The following is a 20,197-nucleotide window of genomic DNA, read 5'->3' as shown; positions in this document are numbered from 1 at the left end:
TTTACACTTTGGAAAAGTCAGTATTCATTCCAATGTTTAGCTCAATTTGTTAAGAATTTGTGTGTGCACACAGTTACAGAAAAAAAGACTAGAAGGGCATATCAAACCTGTTGACATTGATTCTGACTCATAGTGACCCTGTAGGCTAGGTTAGAACTGCCCCATAGGGTTTCCAAGGAGCGGGCTGGTGGATTCGAACTGCCAACCTTTTGGTTAGCAGCTGAGCTCTTAACCACTATGCCTTGTTTATTTGGTGATTTAATTTTCTTGCTTATACTTTTTTCTATTTACCAAATTTTCTATAATAAATATATAGTTTATAATCAGGAAAAAGTGAAAAATATAGTCTGATTACTTTGTGGTCACGTTAGTTATATTTTCAGTTATTAGCAGAAACAGTTTTTGATTTCAAACAGGTGTCCCAGGTGTTATAGAAGAGCAGAGGTTCACTTACCTGAATCCAAAGGCAGTAGTGGAGCTAGGTACAGTGTTTAAGGCTATTTCTCTAAATAAACACCATTTTTAATAACATACTTCAAATTTTTTGCCCTTGTCAAGCAGTAGTTTAGTGAAGGAGTATAGATCGGTTCTTCTAATTCTTTTGTGATTTCAAAACACCTTTCAACTCGAATGTAGAATAAAAGTGTTGGCTTACTTCCATTAATACTGGTGAAATAATTTCTGATGAAGTGCTTTCTTAAAAGAATTGTTACCCAAATAGTGTAATGTGATTTCAGAATACAATTCAAAAATAGGTACAGCTTCACTTTGTAAATGGAAATATCTTAGTTGTGGTTATGGTAAGTTTGGGTTATCACATGGATGGAAAAGAACACGCTGATAACAAAAGGAAAATATTTTGGGGGGAGGGAAAAGGAATGTAAAGAAAACTAGAACATGGAGGAAACTTGAACTTCTTCAGATGATGCCAAATGATACTTTAAAGAAGTAAAAACTGAAATATGAGCACAGAAAATACATAACAGGTTATATAAGACATTTTGGGAGTGGGGCCGTGGAAGCTCTTCATATTTTGAATCACATATACGTTTGAATAAAAACTTCTCTGATTTCTGTAGCTTAGCTAACATGCACAGCATTGGTCTGACAGTCACATCAGGCTGTTTCGACATCCCTGCTGTGTGCCTAGCACTATGCTGGGAGCTGTGGAGTATGGAAGAGCCATTAACTATTGTCCCTGACTGCAAGGAGCTTATCATATAGTTGAGGATGGAGATACACTCAGGACAAATATTATACTAGCATATTCTTTGAAAGACTAACTGAAGAGGAAGAACAAAGGCACATGGCACTCAGAGAAAGGTAACTACGAGTTAAGATTGTACAAAGAAATTTCCCAAGTAGGGAGATAGTTCTAATCCTGACAGGAGGTAAAATTAAACCTTTTAAGTGTTTTTATTCTTTATTAAAAATCTTCTTAAGAAATGACTAAAAATCTGAAAATTTTAACCAAAAATGTTCCTATCCTAATCAGTAGATCTGTGTCAGTGATTCACAACCGTGACGACTTTGCCCCCTAGGGCACATGTGGCAGAGCTCGGCTGTTAACCAAAAGGTCAGCAGTTCAAATCCACCAGCCGCTCGCTAGACCCTATGGGGCAGTTCTACTCTGTTCTATAGGGTGGCTATGAGTTGGAATCGATTCAATGGCAACAGGTATAGATATTTGGTGGGCAGAGGCTACTAAATATCTTTAAATGCACAAGACAGCTCCTCACAACAAAGAATTGTCCAGCCCCAAATGTCAGTAGTGCTGTAGTTTAGAAACCCTGGTCTATATGTACTTGAGGGACATTGAAGAGACCCAAACCCAAAACCCATTGCCACTGAGTCAATTCCGACTCATAGCGACCCTCTAGGACAGAGTAGAGCTGCCCCATAGGGTTTCCAAGGAGTGCCTGGTGAATTCAAACTGCTGACCTTTGGGTTAGCAGCCGTAGCTCTTAACCACTACGCCACCAAGGTTTCCACTGAAGGGACATTGAGGCCTAATTACCTATCTGCAAGTAGCAATGACCAGTGCCTCCAAGAGCTATGGGGCTGGACTGGGATCAGTTAATGAGTGGCGTTAAAGCAGTACGTGATTAAACTATTCAGTTTGGACCTGTTCAGCTTAGTTTAATTAAAATCACAGTCTAATATAGGGACGTAACGAAAGATTACTAACAAAAGAAAACTATATATGAATAGAAACATCTTTTTGCACTTGCCCCAAGTTTGTGTCATACCCACTATTCATACATCAAGCATTGACAGTCTCAATCTTTACATGTTTCCTCTTGGCATAATGGAAAGAGCGTGTAATTTAGAATCAGAGACACTTGGAGTTCTAGTTTCAGCTGTGTGACTTTGGACAAGTTATTTCATCTCTTTTGAGTTTTTATCTATTCTGTAAAAGAGGAAAATAAAAGTACCTATCCCAATTAATTGTTAGATGATTAATGAAGGCTGGACAGAGGTTAGCAGTGAGAGCTAGACTTGGCTCCGGCACCGTATACCTTAACGCTTTTGTATCTCTTGACTTTTTGTTCCATGCTCAAAGAGATTTCCTGTTCAAAGAGATTTTTTAAGATTTAATATCTCATTCTAATAATGGATAAAATTATGAGAAATGTCAGAATGGTAGAAAGAGAACTCAGCTAGTGGCCAGAAAACCTGAATTTCATTCTGGCTCTGCCTTCTTGTGTGATCTTGGACAAATCAATCACTCTGTGCTGCAATTTTCTGACCTATAAAATGAGGACATGGAGCCCTGGTGGTGCAGTGGTTAAGCGCTCGGCTGCTAACTGGAAGGTCAGTGGTTCGAACCCACCAGCTGCTTCGCAGGAGTAAGATGTGGTAGCCTGCTTCTGTAAAGATTTACGGCCTTAGAAACCTCTTAGAGTATGGAACAAAAAGTCAAGAGATACATCCTGTTCCCCACTTGTGGGCAGCAACTGAAAAGAATGGGACATTTTCAGTAAACTATTTTGGTCTAAAAATATGCATAAACTGACATTGTATTGCATTGTTCTTCATGAATCGAGTCTGGCCTGCCCAATTTGGGTAACACCTAACGGAGGAAAAAAATAAGCCATGGAATTGGAGTATGGTGAGGTTTGTGAATTGGATTTGAAAATTCCCCAAAGCCTATTATTTACAGTAATAGAAGTGAGGGTTTCTTCTCCATCTGCTGCTAATACTCAGATAACGCCTTTGTACAGACAGCCTAAAGTATATCGTAAGAGTTCTCATGTATGCTCATGCCATGTAAAATCACTGTCTATTGAGGAGCCCTGATGGCACAGTGGGTAAAGTGCCCTGCTGCTCACAGAAAGGTTGGTGGTTTGAACCCACCAGCCACTCCACAGGAGGAAGACGTGGCAGTCTGCTTCTGTAAACTGGAAACCCTGTGGGGCAGTTCTACTCTATGAGTCAAAATGGACTTGACAGCAGTGGGCTTGGTTTGGGGTTTATTGCGTAACTGCATCAACTGCCTTAATATCAATTGCACATCGGCCAAAAGAAAGGACTGTATTGACATTGGAAACCCTGGTGGCGTAGTAGTTAAGAGTTACGGCTGCTAACCAGAAGGTCGGTTCAACTCCACCAGGTGCTCCCCGGAAACTATGGGGCAGTTCTACTCTGACCTGTAGGGTTGCTATGAGTTGGAATAGACTGGATGACAACAGGTTTTTTGGTATGTTGACATTTGAGTTAACACACTGAGGCTCAGTGAAACAGTCTTGTCAGTGTAGGAGGCAGAATCGATCTGTGTCTCTCAGCCCTCTGAGCCTCCCCGTGCTACCTCGATGACCGCTTAGTGCCCTGTTGTGCAGTGGGCACACCCCAGGCATTTGGCCTGGAGGTTCATCCAGAATGAGTGAGTTGGAGGAAGGGGTGCACGGAGGCCCAGGAGTGCATGCACAGCTCTGGTCATGCTGCCAGTGCTGAGGTTGCGGATGGAGCGGGAGAAGCAGGAGGAAAGCAGCAGGCTCTTAGTGCTGCCCAGTGCCCTTGTGGTGCTAAAAGCACAGGCACTGGGCTGATGGTGGCGTGCCCTAGGTAGGCTGGGGTACTGCCTGGATTGAGAGGTCAGGGACAAAAAGGCTGCAGGCTAATGCTCACCTTTCCACAGTTAGGGCTTCATCTCAGTTTAGAAGGCAAATCTCCCCAAGTGAAAGCAAAGAGGAGGGAAACTGCCAACGTTTCTCTTTCCTTGATACCTCTGTATCCACCCAAGTATCTGACAATAGGTTTTACCAGTTAGGAGAAAGGATATAGGAAGTTTGTAGGTGGTTTAGAGAAAGAAATAAGAATGGGTCAGGGAAGAGATGGGGAGAGCAGAGCTGAGGTGGGAGAAAGTTGTCTTTTGAGAGAGAAGTTCTTTGACATCTATGCTGTTAGACCATCGGACTATGGGTTTCATGTTCTACTCTATGTTTTTCAAACTTCTCTGATCCTAAAGTCTCCTGGAGTACTTGCCACAACTTCAAATTCCTTAACGACTGTTCTAGAAATTCTAATGCAATGAGTCTGACGTAGGGCCCTTTGAATACTGGGGTCATTTTAATAAGTGCTCCAGGTCATGATGGGGACCACTACTGGCTCAGGGATGGTGCTTATACTTTCATCACTTCTAGATGTTCTGCTTTAGATTTGTACTCTAAATACAAGCATCTAAAGTATTCGGAGTCTGACCTGTAAATGGCCCATTTATATCAAAATTTGAGCTTTATTTCACAAAGCATGCATGTTCCTTTTTACTTGGTAATAATGCCTTAGGAGCCCTAGTGGCACAGTGGTTAAGAGCTCGATTGCTAACCAAAAGGTTAGCAGTTCGAATCCACCAGCCATTCCTTGGAAACCCTGTGGGGCAGTTCTACTCTATACTATAGGGTCACTATGAGTTGAAATTGACTCGATGGCAACGGGTTTGGGTTTTTTAATGTCTTAACATCCATTTTTTAAAATGTCTTTGATAGTTTAAAACGTGGGAATATTAGTGCATAAACCCAAACCCATTGCTGTTGAGTCGATTCCGACTCATGGTAACCCTACAGCACAGAGTGGAACTGTCTCGTAGGGTTTCCAAGGCTGTAGATCTTTATGGAGGCAAACTGTCACATCTTTCTCCTGAGGAGTGGCTGGTGGGTTCTAACTGCCAGCCTCTCGATTAGCAGCTGAGTATTTAACCACTGCGCCACCAGGGTTCCTTATTTGTGCATAGTGGCTATCAAAACATCAGTGCTGTTAATCTTCAGGGAAAAAAAAAACAAACAGAACCACTCTTTAAAAAAAAGTAGCCATTTGTTTTGTTGTGGTTGTATCAGGGTCTTGCCACCATATTTGACCTGTAATTTTACTTTTTTATTATTCAGAATTGAGAGCTTATGGTAATTGATAGTAACTTTTTTTTAGTAGTTAGTGAGGAAATAGCCATTGTTTCATCATCACAGTCATTTTAACAGTTTAAGAGGTGAATGAAAATTTTCAGTGATCATCTTTTTTCTTTTCAGATAGGAACCAAGGTTTTAGCCTTCTGAGCTCATTGGCTGGAGCAAACCATACCGTTGGGTCAGCAGAGAACTGTTGCTCAGAGGTAAACATTTTTTCTTAGCTCTTTTCTCCTCTTTGGCTTTAATTTCTCCTTGTCATTATGAACCTTTACATCATTTGTCCTTTTTTTTTCTTTCCATTTAAGGGGCAGCAAAGAATATTAAAAATGGATAAAAGGAGGATCTAAAACAGCCCTATTGTGCCTGGCACTTGTTGAGAGAAGGCTAGCTCAGCCCCTTTCAGATGTTTGTGTTTTGGGCTGTTGCATATTTTTTTGCTAGAGTGCTTTTAAAAAATATGCTGGGATTTCCTTGAGGCATAAACATGCTGCCAGATCTTAAGTATAAAATAAAACTTGATTTTTTTTTTTTTTTAAGTATCTTCTGTGTACCAGCCTCTGTACTCAAATGTGGCGCAAGGTCCCTGCCCTCATTAAGTTTTCAGTCCCCTGCCCTCGTTAAGCTTTCAGTCCCCTGTCATGAAGGACTTTGGTCCAAGCTTGCCTTGGCAGTGTGCTAGAACCAAGAGGAAATTATACAGTGCCATGGGGCAGCTCTACTCTGTCCTATAGGGTTGGTGTGAGTCAAAATCGACTCGACAGCAACAGGTTTGATGTTTTTTTTTGGTTATGTTGTCTTTCAAGGGATCTTTTCATCAGTCTCTGAGCAGTTTCAGTTAGGATTGTGTACATTTTCACATTTTGAATACAACATGGATATAAAGCAAACAGATAGTTCTAATAGTCCATAGAAAAATTGTAAGACTTTCTAGTTTTTCCATTGGGGAAAACAACTCCTGGGTTACTGAATTTTTAGGTTTTTAGTTTTTAATGTGATGTTGATCCTTTTTCCATCTCTCCTTGCCTCTAGCTCCTATTATACCTTCGCTACAGCAAACCAAGGAGTGAAAGTGTGAGCTTTTTTTGGATACAGCTCTGAAACAGCCTATTACTAAATTACTGCCTGTGTGTGTTTTCCTCAGCAGCAGCCCCATTTGCCAGCAGGAGATAGGGCTGAATCCCTCTTGGATCATGAGGGCAGTGCATCTAACACAGCAGAAGCCCAGGTTGATAGCATTGTGGGTAAGTTCCTTCTTTAGGTACGGAGAGACAGCTCTGTGAAACTTGGAAAAGGTATCTGCGCATCAGTCATTGAAGGGGAAATTGACTTTACACGTGGAGAAAAGAGGAAGATTGATGGTGTACTCAAAATGAATGTGAGCCTTGCGGATGGCTAGCGGAAAAAGGACGAATATATAACAACTACACGGGCACAATTTTCTCTCTGATGCTCTTAGCAGGGTCTTGATTCAGATCACCTTGGCTAAGATAAGCAGGTGGTGACACTGCGTTGTATTTCACTGTACAACAGTTTTTTCATAGTAGTTAACAATAGCCAGTACTGATGGTGATAAGAATAACACAACTTTATATTTGTAGCTCTTTTACATCCTTTTAAAACTCTTTTATATCCACTTTTTCATTTGATAACAAAGTTTGGCAGAGAGGTTATTTTACAGAGAGGAAGTTGAAGCCCAGAGCAGTTGAATAACTTGTCCAAGGGCATCTAGCAAGAAGGTCCAGGAATTAGAACTGGAATCCAGTCTGCTGTCCAAAAGCCAAAAAGCCAAAGAACTTAGTTGACAGTAACTGTAAATGTTATTTTCTTGGGGAACTACTGATATCCCTGCTTTCCCTTTACACCTCAGAGGGCCCATGTGTAGGAGTGATAAAATTTTAAAGCTGTCTTTTTTCTAATTGTAAAATATGTATAGAAAACTCAAGTTATTGATTATAGTAACACATAAAGAAGAAAAAATTACTAGTAATCTCTTCTCTCTCTAGCGTATTCAACCTTGTCCTCTCAACTGGATCCTTCCTATTGACTTCTAAACCTGCTAAGGTCTCTACCATTAAAACAAACGATTAACCACACGGAAGGGGGTGGAGAACACAAGAACTAACCTAAATAACTTTGGAAAACACTATTCTGACTGGATGCTATAAGGCTAAAGACCTAAAAAAAAAAAAAAAATGAACACAAATATTGAACTCTACTTAATAAATTTGTTTCTCAAGGGGGTATGAGTTAATAATTCTAAAATTACTTTATGTATATATAAGGTTTAAAAAAATACATTGTAGATAATGAGAGCCAGGTTGCTTAGTGTCAGAGAAAGGAGTAACAGGGGAAAGGCTGGGATGAATCCTGTGGTACTGGATTGTACTAGAAGGCGTTAGCATGAGTTTATGGATTTTTAAATAGTCCTACAGGTAGAACAATGGAAAATAAATATAGATATATGTGTATGCATGTGTTTTTATAGATACATATATTTTCTGGTTCTATCCGCTGAGAAGGGGCTAGAGCAACAGCATGCTGGTAGCATCGGGCACACCAAGCACTCAGATCTTGGCTTTTAAATACCCTTGTTCGATAAAAGGAACTAGGACTCCTTGGGGAAGTAGTTTATTCCAGCTCTGGGGGAGGAAAGTGCAAGATGAATCTGGAGCATCTCATGATGCCAGAAAGTAAGGAAGTATTTAAAAATGAACGGTGACTTGTTGAAAGGGTGCCGGAACCAAGCCGAAAGAATTCCCAGTGGCAAAAGCTGGAACAGTTTGACTAAAAAGATTAACTACACTAGTATTGGATTATAATCCTTACAATAAAATAAATAACCATGAGCCCATACTTATATAAATAAATAGTTGAATACATGAATAAGTGGGAGAGAAAGGCAGCCCTTCCTTGCAGAAGAATTCCAGTTAATAACATAGAAGGAATGAGGGAAATAGAAAGCCACCATTAGGCAAACACCACAGTAATGTTGCAGCAAGAGCCGCTGATGGGGTTGCTAAAATTAGTCGGCAAAATTTTGAGGAGAAGCGGAATATTTGCACAGTCTAAAAGTATCTCCCCCAGAGTAGTTAGTTATTACAAAGGAAAAAATAGTAATTTTACACTGGAGAAACCTGGCAGACACTGCCTTATCCAAATGATTGAGGTTAACCTCACCAGTAGTAAGACATGGACATCACCTTCTGACGTGATGCACTGAGAAGGGCGCGTCACTTCTGTGGTAATCCTGCCAAAAATCATAGTCTCAATCTAATCATAAGAAAACATCAGAAAAACCCAAATCGAGGGACATTATAGAAGATAACTGACCAGTACTCTTCAAAACTGTCAAGGTCGTAAAAGACTATCACACACTGGACGAGAACTAAGCAGATTTGACAGCCAAATGCTGTGTAGGATCCTGGATTGGATCCTGGGACAGGAAAGGGACATTAGCGGAAAAACCAATGAAGTCTGAATAAAGTCTGTGGTTTACTAATAGCATTGTACCAACATTAATTTCTTGATGTTTATTATTGTGGTTATATAAGATGTGAACACTAGAAGAAGGGGGGTAAAGGGTATGTGGGAACACTCTATACTATTTTTTGCAACTTTTTTTTCCTTTTTTTGGTAAGACAAAAATTATTTCAAAATAACAAGTTAAAGCAAAAACAAACCAATAAAAACTCCATATCTCCCCCTTTATCTCTTAACTACACTGATTTCCATTCCTTGCCTCCCATTCACTCCCCATCTCACTCCCATCTGGCTTTTGTCCCCATTATGCCACTAAAACAGCTCTTCACTAAGGCCGCCAGTGACCTCCATGCCTCTGCATCTGACAGATATTTTCCAGTCTTCATCTTACTTGACCTCTCAGCAGCATTCAGCATTACAGATCATTCTCTAATTTAAACATTGCATTTTCTTGACTCATCCAGCACAGCGTCTCCTGGCTTTCATCCAGCATCTCTGGTTATTCCTTCTTTGGTAGATTACCCTCCTGTACCCAGCCTTAAATATTGCCATTCGTCACAGCTCCGTGTAAAGTCCTCTTCTGTGTCTCCGTTGAAGTACTAAGTGATTCTCTTCACGTCCACAACTCAGTTACAGTCTATACACAGATAAATCACAAATGTTATATGCTAACTGCCTGCATGACATGTCCGTTGAACTAAAGCAAATTTATTAACCAAAGTGTATTTTTAACATCAAATTTTTTAACATCTTTGTGGTAGATGCAAAGAATTATGTCATCATCCTTGACGTCAAGGAGCTTAACAGTCTAAATGTAGTGACAGGACTTGTAGTGTAAAGGTTCAGGTTATGGGCTTTCAAGCCCTGTACAGCTAGGTTCAGATCTTGGCTCTACCACTAGTGGCGATATGACCTGGAGTAAATTATTTCACCTCTGTGGGCCTTGGTATCTTCTTCTGTAAAAGAGGGGTAGCGAATCTTTCCTGACAGGTCTGTTGCAAAGATGAAATGGAACCATGTAAGTTTTAAAGCACAAAGGAAACTCTCTTACTGTAGAAATATTTATAATAGTAGTGGTGAGAAATATTAGAATACAGAGTAGCATACTCATGTGTCAAGACAGTTCTATAAACTGTTTAAATGTGGGAAGAATTCTAAGGAAGGAGACCTCTGTGAACTGGGATGGGCAGGAAAGACGTCCTAGAGGCAGTGGGCCTGGAGTGGAGAATGAGTAACAATTCTGATTAGAAACAAACTGATAAAGAGGCAGTATGCTGAGGTAGAAATAGTAAAAGATTCGTGGTAAGAAAATGTGGATTTAAATCAGCTTTTGCTCTGAATAGCTGTCTTTTGGGATGATTCCTCTCTCTATAAAGTACAGATGATACCTGTCCTAACCACCTTATATATGTTCGTTCTCAGTATTAGATGTGAAAACATTTGTTGCACAGTAAAATATTGTATGCATTTTAATCATTTATCATGGAATCAGTGTTCCTTAAAGGAAAGAGTCTGGCCTTCAGAGTTGGAAACACCTGAGTGAATCCAGCTACACATGTACAGCTGTGACGTTCATCTTTGACCATTATGTTTCTCATCTCTCAAATAGCCATAGTATTCCTTATCTCATTTGCAGTGTCGTCAGGACAAAATAAGTGAAAGCTACTGTTCATTTGTGAGGATCCGTAGAAGCCAGGCACGTTGAAACACCGCGAGCTTTAAAGCTGATACGCATTAAGAACTCATTCAGTGGTGACTTTCATTAATGCTGGTATTGATTGCCTTAAGATTCTGTGTGTTTAGCACATACATAAATAATGTGTGACGAATAATGTGACAAATCCTTCTTTCAGATCCCATGTTAGATCTGGATATTCAAGAATTAGCCAGTCTTACTACGGGAAGAGGAGACTTGGAGAATTTTGAAAGACTGTTTTCAAAGTTAAAAGAAATGAAAGGTAATCTGCTCCACTGTATCTATCATGTTCCCTTATCAATGCTCCTCTCTTTTATATAGTAAAGTTTCATTTTGTAACTACCGGTTTGGATCCCATGCTCTGGCCTTAGCTGTCTTGAGAAACTTAGTTACCTGGGGGACTGTACCGTCCTCTGTTGGTAAAAATTCTCTGGAAAAAACTTTCTTCTTCATTCTCTTTCCTCTTTCTTTTCCTTCTTCTCTTGCCATTCTCTGTTTCTTTCAGTGTGTCTCATTAACATGGAATCAGTAAGAGCCCTACCAATTTACTCACATCATTACCATCTGGAAAATTTGGAAGACTTCAACTTCCTAATAGCCATAATGACTACACCATAAACATGTCTTTGAAACCCACCTTCCATCTTCTAGCATTAGAACATCCATACATTCCAGACTCTCCTGTACTATTAGACAAATTTCTTAAGATATATTTTCCCCCTAGACAAGGCTGCGACGCTTCCTCACGAGCAAAGAAAGTTGCATGCAGAGAAGGTGAGACAATCAGTCAGGTATTTATTGGGTATCTACCAAAGGTCCTGTGCCATTATACAGCACAGATGTTTGCTTCGAAAGGGTCTTCGTGTGCACTTTCCGTTGGATATTAACTTACAACTGATTAAATATTTATACAATAGTAATATGGTCATTGCAGTCAAACCAAGATTTTTCAAATGTATGTTGAGTGGCATGGAGCTTTTGTTTAGACTCAGGGGATCTTCGATTTTCTAACCGTTGGGCAGAAAAACTCGAGTTTTTTTTTTTTTTTAATTACCAATGCAACACCTGTTCTTTATTCTATTGTATGAAGTTGTCATTATTTATCCACATCTCTTTTGGACAGTTAGGCCGTGTGCAATTTTTGCTTCTATAAATAAGGAGCCCTGGTGGTGCAGCGATTAAAGTGGTCAGCTGCCAACCGAAAGGTTGGCAGTTTGAACCTGCTAGCTGCTCCATGGGAGAAAGATGTGGCAGTCTGCTTCTGTTAAGATTATAGCCTTGGAAACCCTGTGGTCCTGCTCTGTCCTATGGGGCTGCAGTGAGTCGGAGTCAACGGTAACGGGCTTGTTTGGTATGGGCATTTTTTTTATGTACCCTCTTAGCATACATCTCTGATTCTATCCTTAGATAAGGTCTTACAAGTGGAAGTGCTGGGTCAACAAGGATTATCGAGGGCTGGAGGGCAAGGGGTAAAGTGTAGAATATTAGGTCTGTCTGAATCAGTTCAAAGTATGGCATGTGGCAAGGGCTGAAATTTAGCTATTATATAAAACTTGTTGCATGCTTCTCTCCACAGGTGGCTAAAGCATTCTGGATGGCAATTGGGGGAGACAGAGATGAAATTGAAGGCCTTTCATCTGATGAAGAAAACTAAATTATTTGTACTGGGGTTTGACTAGCCAAAATGCTATATATAACTTTTTACCTGAGTTAAGGGGATACTTTCCTACTCAACCTGGTTATATTTTGCTGAAATTCCCATCATGTTGGCCACCTGAGTTATTTATAAAAAAAAAAAAAAATAGTTATTTATAGGGCTCCCTTAATTTTAATTTTTAGTAGGGCTTTAAGGAGAAATCTTTTCTCCCTCGGTGCATTACAAGGGAGTGAGGAGTATAATGACAGTGAGGTGTGAGAGTTTTTTAAATGACGTTTTGTTTTAGGAATGGAGGTGAAATGAGGCTTAGAAGTCTATGTAGTTTGTCCAGGTGAAAGAAGGGGAAGAAGATTGCCAAGCCATTTCTAGTCGACCTTTTAAATAGCATTCCCTGCATCCAGACTTGGTTATCATGGACCTGGAACTATGTCATCCTTCCTGAACCTTGTGGATTCCCTGGCTACACTGTCGCTTTACTGCTACACTGTCACCTTATTGCTACACCATTGCTTTACTCCTGTCAAGAAGTGTTGCTCTGAGCTATGATGCTTTCGAAAGGAGGCAGCTGCAGGTTTGATTTGTGCTCTAGTATAGGTGGGGCCAAAGACAGTGGCCCTCGTGTTAGTCTCTAAAATATGCTTCTGGGCTTTTCATTTGTAAAGTTAGGAGCTCATGATAGAAAGTACTGAAAAGCCAGTGTGAATTTTTAGATTACGGTAAATGAGGCAAAGGTTTCCTACTCTGGCGATAAACTCTTCCACTGAGTTTTTATGGTGTGTGTGTTTTTGAGAGAGAGACAGAACCTTCAGGGATCCCCCTGTGGTCCAGAGAAATGGTATGAAATTGCACACTGAGATTTTTGTGTTGGCATCCTCGTGAAGAAACTCTTAGAGGGCTTAAACCTTAGTGGTCTCCCCTGCTACTTGAGATGTCAGAGCTGTGTTCAGTCTTTATACCCTGAAAACAAGGCACAATTCTCCCTCTTTCTCTTTGAAAGCTAACAGGGAACACTGCCAAAATAGTGACACTAAGGACTGAGAGGTGAAGAAGGACGTGAACTATTAGGTAATGAATTCTGGAGCACCTGGTTTACTTCCAGAGCTTCGTGGCTCCTCTGTGCCCTCAGGACTGCAGCTGTGAGGGAACACCTTTGTTCTTTATCCTTTGAGAGGACAAGGTCATGTTGAGTGGCTCAGTCCCAGGGGAACTGATCACCAAAGGGAAGGTTCCCAGAGGAAGAGTGGAAAGCACAAGTTAAAACCCTAATTTCTGTTGTTGCAGACCCTTTTTCAATGCAGGTCATTACCTTTCTCTGTGGTAGTGAGTGCCCTGACTCTACACCAGCACCAGAGCAGCGGATGGTGCTGGCACACATGGTGAGAATAGGTTCTAGGCTAGTGTGTAGAAGAATGACAGGCTGTTACAAGAGAACCAAGTTCCATATCTGCTCCGAGCACCATCATATAAGCCCTGCAAACCAGAAGTAGATGGCAGAGGAATGGAATGTGCAATGCCTGGCCGGGGCCACCATAGGGAGGAGAAGTGCCAGTGATGGGAACATTCGGAAAGAGGCATTCCTGGGGACATTGGAAGCTATCTTACTTGGTGAACTTTTTTTCTTCTTTATTGATCATTCTTATGATCTGGAAGACTCTAGTTCACCACCATTGCATCAGTATTTCTTTACGATGACTGCATTAGCCATTGATTGGAGATGTGAGGAAAGTTGGCTCTGGGATTGCAAGAGGAAAGATGGAACATGTTTTTCTTAAAACATGAAAGGTTTTAGAAAATATGTCAGGCCACATGGTTAGGGAAACAGACTAGAAAAAGCTGTGAATTTGATTTTGTCGATTTAACAAAGCCAGGAGATTAAAATGTGATTTATGTATAAAGTCTGCTAATGTGTATTATTATGATTTTTTTTTTTTTTTTTTAGTGGGAGGTGTGAGTCAGAGAAACCCTAATACCCTTCACTGGAATAGGCATAAATTCTGAATAGTTAAGGGTCTGTCACACTTACATTTTGGAATCTACCACACACAGGTATGCCATCAGCCTGCTTTCTCAAGACCTCAGCTGTCAGGGGAGATTGGCCACTTCTTGGGCACATGTGGGATAAAGGTACCCAATGGTATCTCCTAAAGGCCCATGGTAAGAAGAGTGATCATGAGCTAATACTGTGGTAAAGTACAGTCTCTCTGAGCTGACCTTTGTACATGGCACCACAAGTTATTATGGACCATCCAGCTGGGATTTAAAATAAGAGACTCAGCTTTTTTTTCTTTAATATCTGTCTATGTGTTTTAACACAGTGTCTGGCACATAGTCGGCCCTTAATGTTGGTTGGGCAGTATGGTTCATATTTCATAGTTTGATGGCAATGAGCACAAAGTTTGAGGATAGTTAAGTGTTGAGAGGTAGGGAGAGACAGAATAAAAATTTTTTTTCTTCTGAGAAAATCATGTGTTATGTAATAATTTTAGAATGATGAAGACATAGATATTTTTATACTTTTAAAATATGCCATCCTGCCAGAGTATGGGGAGATTGACAGAACCAGTTTGCTTGCTCTCTATTTATAGAACTTGGCCACGTCTGATTCAGAGAAGTTAGAGATTCAGGGAAGCTAGACTTAGATGGCTGAGTAATATGGGATGTGGTTCAAGGACCATAGAGCATGTCAGGCCATTCCTGCAAACTTCTTGTAACATGTGAAATGTGATATATGGCCCATTTCATGTTCCCACTGTCGAGAGGTGTGGACAAACATTTTTGCTGTGGTTTGTCAAATTCCCATCACCTTGGGCCAAACTCTTAACAATAGCCATCGAGAGAGCACGTGGAGTGCCCCTTGCCCTGCCCTGGCCTGCCATGGAAAAACAGTCTTATAAGAATCACTGTCTAAGGGTAAGATGAGAGCCCCATGAACTATTCTGAGCTTGAGTGTTTGCTGATGCAAAGCTGAATTTAGCAAATGGTCTAATGTGGTCAGGGGCTCTGATTCACTGAGTTCTGATTGACGGAGACAGAGCTGTAGTGAATGCTCTGATGAGTTAGGTTTGCCCTCCACCCACCACCTCCAGATTTTTCAGACAGACAAGACAATTCAGCTACAGCATCTTATCATTAAATACCAAATCTTATTAGAGGGCAACAGGTGGAAGAAGTGTAAAAAATCTGGGTACGTGTACTGCACCCTGTACCACCCCAGTAAGGGTTTGTCTGGCCACCCGCAGCAGTAACTTCCCCATGGTTTGGATGCCTCATAAAGTAGAATGTGAATGTGCAGGACACACGTCTAGGTTTTGATTTAGATTTCACCCAGGGTATAGTTGAGGATTCATCGTTGCACCTTTGGGCTGTTGACTCTTGTAGAAAAGGTCTTAGTGATTCTTTGTGTTTCACATTCTGAGCATTACCTACGCCTCTTATTAACATCACAGGTCTTGCTCCTAATGTAGATCCCTTTCCTCAGTGCACATATTGCGGTTATTCTCCTGTATAAGGTATCTTACTTGGTTCAGAGGTGTTTCTCTGATTTGTGAAGAATTAACAGGAGGTGACAGCCCTCTGGGCTTCTCATTGGTGCACTTCTGAGCCCCAGCTCTTAATGAGTTACAGTTCTACTTCTCTTCCTGTTGGAAAAACAGTGGTTCAAAACCTGGACCTGATGGTTATTACCGCATCTTTGGAACAGAAGCTCGGAAAAAAAGAAATCTGTTTTCTTCTAAAACCCTTTCATGTGTATCTCTGTGCATCTGTTAATAGGCCCAAACTCTTCCTCCCCACAACTACAAAACTTGGAGGCATAAAGCTCCCCCGCTCCCTGAAAACAAAAAACAAACCCACTGCTGTTGAGTCGATTCGGACTCAGAGAGACCCTACAGGACAGAGTAGAACTGCCCCGTTGGGCTTCCAAGGCTCTAAATCTTTACGGAAACAGACTGCCACATCTTTTTCCTGTGGAGCATGCTGGTGGGTTCAAACCGCTGACCTTTTGGTTAGCACCGTAGTCCTTAACCACGGTGCCATCAGGGCTCCTCTGGAGGCATAAACAGACCACATAAAACCATTCATACCCAGCTTACTGGCCAGGAAGCCTCTCTCGTTCTATCCCATGAAGGGAGGAACCACTCATTGCCTCTGCCCTTTCTCTGTTATCCACCAAATAGCTTTAATGCAATAAAAATGCAGGCTATGTGAGGCTGAGGCCTAGGGTAGGGACTTTGTGGAAGGGCAGTATAGTTTAGCAGAGAGAAGATTCTGTCTCATGTGCAAAGATGTGCTCTGTACCACACAAGTTCCCCCTCTCCAGGAAATCCTCGATTAAAGAATTTAGGTGGCCTGGCAATCTACTTTGAAAAACCAGCCATTGAAAACCCTATAGGGACCCGCACAGTTCTACTTTGACACACGTCGGGTCTCCATGAGTCGGAATCGGCTCAATGGCAACTGGTTCAAGGCTAGAAGGCCTCAAATGTAGTTAAGAAAAAACAACTGTAACTCGTTCTTCCCACCTTGATGAGAGTTGAAACAAAGATTCAGGATTCAGCCCACAATGATTTTGAACATTCTTGGTGCCAGACCTTGAGCTGAGTGTGGAAGAGGATACAGACTTGAGTGATGATGTGGTTTCTCTTTCCAGGAGCTTATAGCCCAGCTTAGGTGGGAGAAGTTGGTGAGCAAGACAAGGTCAGAAAAGATGAAATGCCGGGCAGTGTGTAAGAAGTGCTGGGACCAGCTGTAATTGCCATGGGAAGGAGAGCGCATAAAGTGCATCATAGAACAGTGGTTCTCAAACTTGAGCACACATCAGAAACACCTGGAGCTACCCGAATTAACAATTCAATAGGTCTAGGGTGGGGGCCTTGGTTTGCATATTTAATATCTCAGGTGATGCTCCTAGACCTGGGACCACACTTTGAGAACCACTTAGAGGAAGCAATGCTTGAGTTGAGCCTAGAAGGGTACGAATTTGGACAGAAGATGCATGGAGGCAGCAGAATTCTCAGTGGAAGTTATGGCATGTCTACAATGTAATATTATCTTGCCATAAGAAGGAGGGATGAACTTTGGAAACATGCTAAGTGAAATAAGCCAGACCCCAGGGCACAAATATGTGATCCCATTTAGATGAAATAGAATAGGCAAAGACCTAGAGACATGGAGCAGATGAATGGTTACCAGGGGCTGGGGGAGAGAGGAATGGGAAGGTATTGCCATGGGCGTAGAGTTTCTGTTTAGGGGGTTGAAAGTTTGGGAAGCAAATAGTGGCGATGGTTGCACACCATTGTGTGATTAATGCCATTGGATTGTACACTTGGAAATGGTTAAAATGGTAAATTTTATTATGTTGTATTTTACCACAAAAAAAAAAAAATTTGGAGATAAGCATATCTTATATTGACAAAATCCAAGTACCCCAGATAGAGAAGTGGTGGTAGATAAGGATGGGGTGATGTTGGAGAGGACTCTGAAATACAACCTTGTAGAGCTGGTACCTACTCTGTAGGTAATTGAGGAGGCAAAGGTTTGTGAGCAGAGAAGACATCTAACCATGGCTGCATTCCAAGAAAATCTGGCAGCAGTACTGACCTACACTAATTGATGAGGAGTATCTCCCTGGAGAGCTGTATTGAGGCTTCTAAGTGCTATGATAAGTGATTTTCACCATGGATAGAGAAACAGAGAATGGTGGTAATTTTGCCATGTATTTGCCATCCCTGGACTAGAGGGACACAGATTAGGAGAACACTAGGTCTGATAAAAAAGGTAATCACAAACTGTATTTTGGTGGCATTCCTTCAGTCATACATAAGGGCTTACTGTAGGGATGTTGTTGTGTGCTGTCGAGTTGATTCCAGTTCATAGCGATCCTATATGGCAGGGTGGAACTGACCCATAGGGTTTCCTAGGCTGTGATCTTTATAGGAGCAGATTGCCAGGTTTTCTCCCATGGAACGCCTGGTGGTTTCGAACCGCCAACCTTTTGATTAGCAGCCAAGCTTTTATCCGCTTCGCCACCGGGGCTCCTTTATTATAGGGATAACCCATTGCTGTTGAGCTGATTCTGACGCAGCGACCCTATAGGATAGCATAGAACTACCCCGCAAGGTTTCCAAGGCAGTAATCTTTATGGAAGCAGACTGTCACATCTTTCTCCCGTGGAGCAGCTGGAGGGTTTGAACTGCCCACCTTTTGCTTTAACCATTGGGCCACCAGGGGTCCTCACTATAGGGATAGTAGGGATAGCACAATGGAAATGGATAGAAAAGATGCTGCTAAGGTAGGATCTAGTAGATACAGCTACTGTTTGGCTCATTAATTCAGCAAAAGTATGGCAGCCAAAAGAAGCTGGGGCTACAAGAATATAATGTAAACCCTGCTGTGAAGGAGCTCAGCCTATGGGAAGACAGACACAGTCAACACACAGCTGAGGAGACTGGCGATATAGACATGTGTTAAAGGCTTCCTGGAGGAGAAGCCTCAACCAAGTTCAGAGCATTAGGTTAGCCAGGTGACCTGGTGGTGTGTGTCAGAAAGGCCAGTGGGGTGTAGATGGAGCAAGAGGCTGGCTTTCCAAGGACAGGGAACAGCATGAGCAGTCATGGAGACAAGTGTGACCCAAGGAGCAGGATGCTGGGTGGTAGAGTATAAGGAGTGGTGAGAGCTAGGTTACCTGTTGCCATTGAGTCGATTCTGACTCAAGGCGACCCTATAGGACAGCATAGAACTGCCCCATAGAGTTTCCAAGGAGCAGCTGGTAGATTCAGACTGCCAACCTTTTGGTTAGTAGCTGGCTCTTAACCACTGTACCACCAGGGCTCCAAGAGCTGGTTAGGGGCCAGATAATGAGAGTCAAATGTTCTGTGTTAAAGACCCTAGAATTCATGCTTTGGATGCTGAGGAACCAGCTAGAGTCAGATAGTCACTGAGGGCAGTGTGGATGATACATTTATAGGACAGAATGCTGACAGCCAGTGAGGAATCTAGAGGGCCTGAATATAGGGCGGTAAAAGTGGGGCTAGAACAAAGAAATTAGAGAATCAGGATTGACTAGATGTGGAGAGAGTGGTCTGAGTATAACTTCCGTTGGGTGTAGGTCGGCTAAATGGTGGTGCGAAAAACAAGGCAAAAGACTAGAGGAGTGGGAGGTGGCTTTGTAAGGGAAATGGTGATTTCGGCTTTATAAATCGTGAGTTTGAGTTACTGGTGGCACCTCTCTGTACAGGTATCCAGCAGGCTATCGGATATAAGTCAGAAGCCTGTTATTGATGTCTGAGGTATAAATACCGATTTGGGAGTTGTTAACATTTTCGTGGTTTGAAATCATAAGGTTAGGTGAGACCACACAAGGAGGAATGGCCAGCGTACGTACAGTGATGTGGGAACACCAACCCTGAAGAAGTAGGCAGAAGAGGGGCAGGCCCAAGGAAAAGAGATCGTGTGGAAGGGTCAGGATGAACTGGAAAGCTCAGGGAGTGGGGCCTTTCTAAAGGGGAGGTTTAATCAACGGGCAGCAGTAGCAAAGAGGCCTGTTGGTGTCCTTGGTAAGAGCCATTTCCGTAGAGAGGTGGTGGAGAGCAAGGAAGAGGAATGCACCCAGCTGCTCAAGGCTTAGAGAATGTGAGGCTACTGATAAAAAAAAAAACAGCCAGAAAAGGGAGCCAGCTCAGGATGAGAGAGGAAGATGATTCAACTTGGAGGCAGTTAACATTTTGGATCACAACTAACAGGCAGTTGGAATTTAAAGGTGTGGAACTCAAGAGGAAACCCTGGTGGCCTAGTGGTTAAGTGCTACGGCTGCTAAGCAAAGGGTCAGCAGTTCAAATCCACCAGGCGCTCCTTGGAAACTCTATGGGGCAGTTTTACTGTGTCCTGTAGGGTCGCTATGAGCCGGAATCAACTCAACGACAATGGGGTTTTTTCCTTTTTTTTGGAACCAAGAACAGGTTGGGTTAG

The 20,197-nt window shown here is 41.9% G+C and overlaps 1 protein-coding gene across 3 annotated transcripts in view; it reads left to right on the top strand.

Moving 5' to 3' along the window:
- The window catches only part of AAGAB (alpha and gamma adaptin binding protein), a 52,245-nt gene extending 38,964 nt beyond the window's left edge, over positions 1 to 13,281 (top strand). The window contains exons 6-10 of one of the 3 annotated variants that reach the window (XM_049905666.1): positions 5,520 to 5,602; positions 6,544 to 6,640; positions 10,733 to 10,837; positions 11,300 to 11,349; positions 12,152 to 13,281. In XM_049905666.1, the coding sequence (XP_049761623.1) occupies positions 5,520 to 5,602; positions 6,544 to 6,640; positions 10,733 to 10,837; positions 11,300 to 11,349; positions 12,152 to 12,229 (413 nt within the window). In that variant the 3' untranslated portion in view covers positions 12,230 to 13,281. Of the gene's footprint in view, positions 1 to 5,519; positions 5,603 to 6,540; positions 6,641 to 10,732; positions 10,838 to 11,299; positions 11,350 to 12,151 lie in introns of all 3 variants that reach the window. The other 2 variants (XM_049905665.1, XM_049905669.1) reach the window with 2 other exon arrangements.
- The last annotated feature ends 6,916 nt before the right edge of the window (positions 13,282 to 20,197 follow it).

The sequence above is a fragment of the Elephas maximus genome, chromosome 13 (assembly GCF_024166365.1).
Source record: "Elephas maximus indicus isolate mEleMax1 chromosome 13, mEleMax1 primary haplotype, whole genome shotgun sequence".
Taxonomy (NCBI): Eukaryota; Metazoa; Chordata; class Mammalia; order Proboscidea; family Elephantidae; genus Elephas; species Elephas maximus.
Note: the sequence above shows the minus strand (reverse complement) of the source record. Positions and strands in the feature narration are given on the sequence as shown.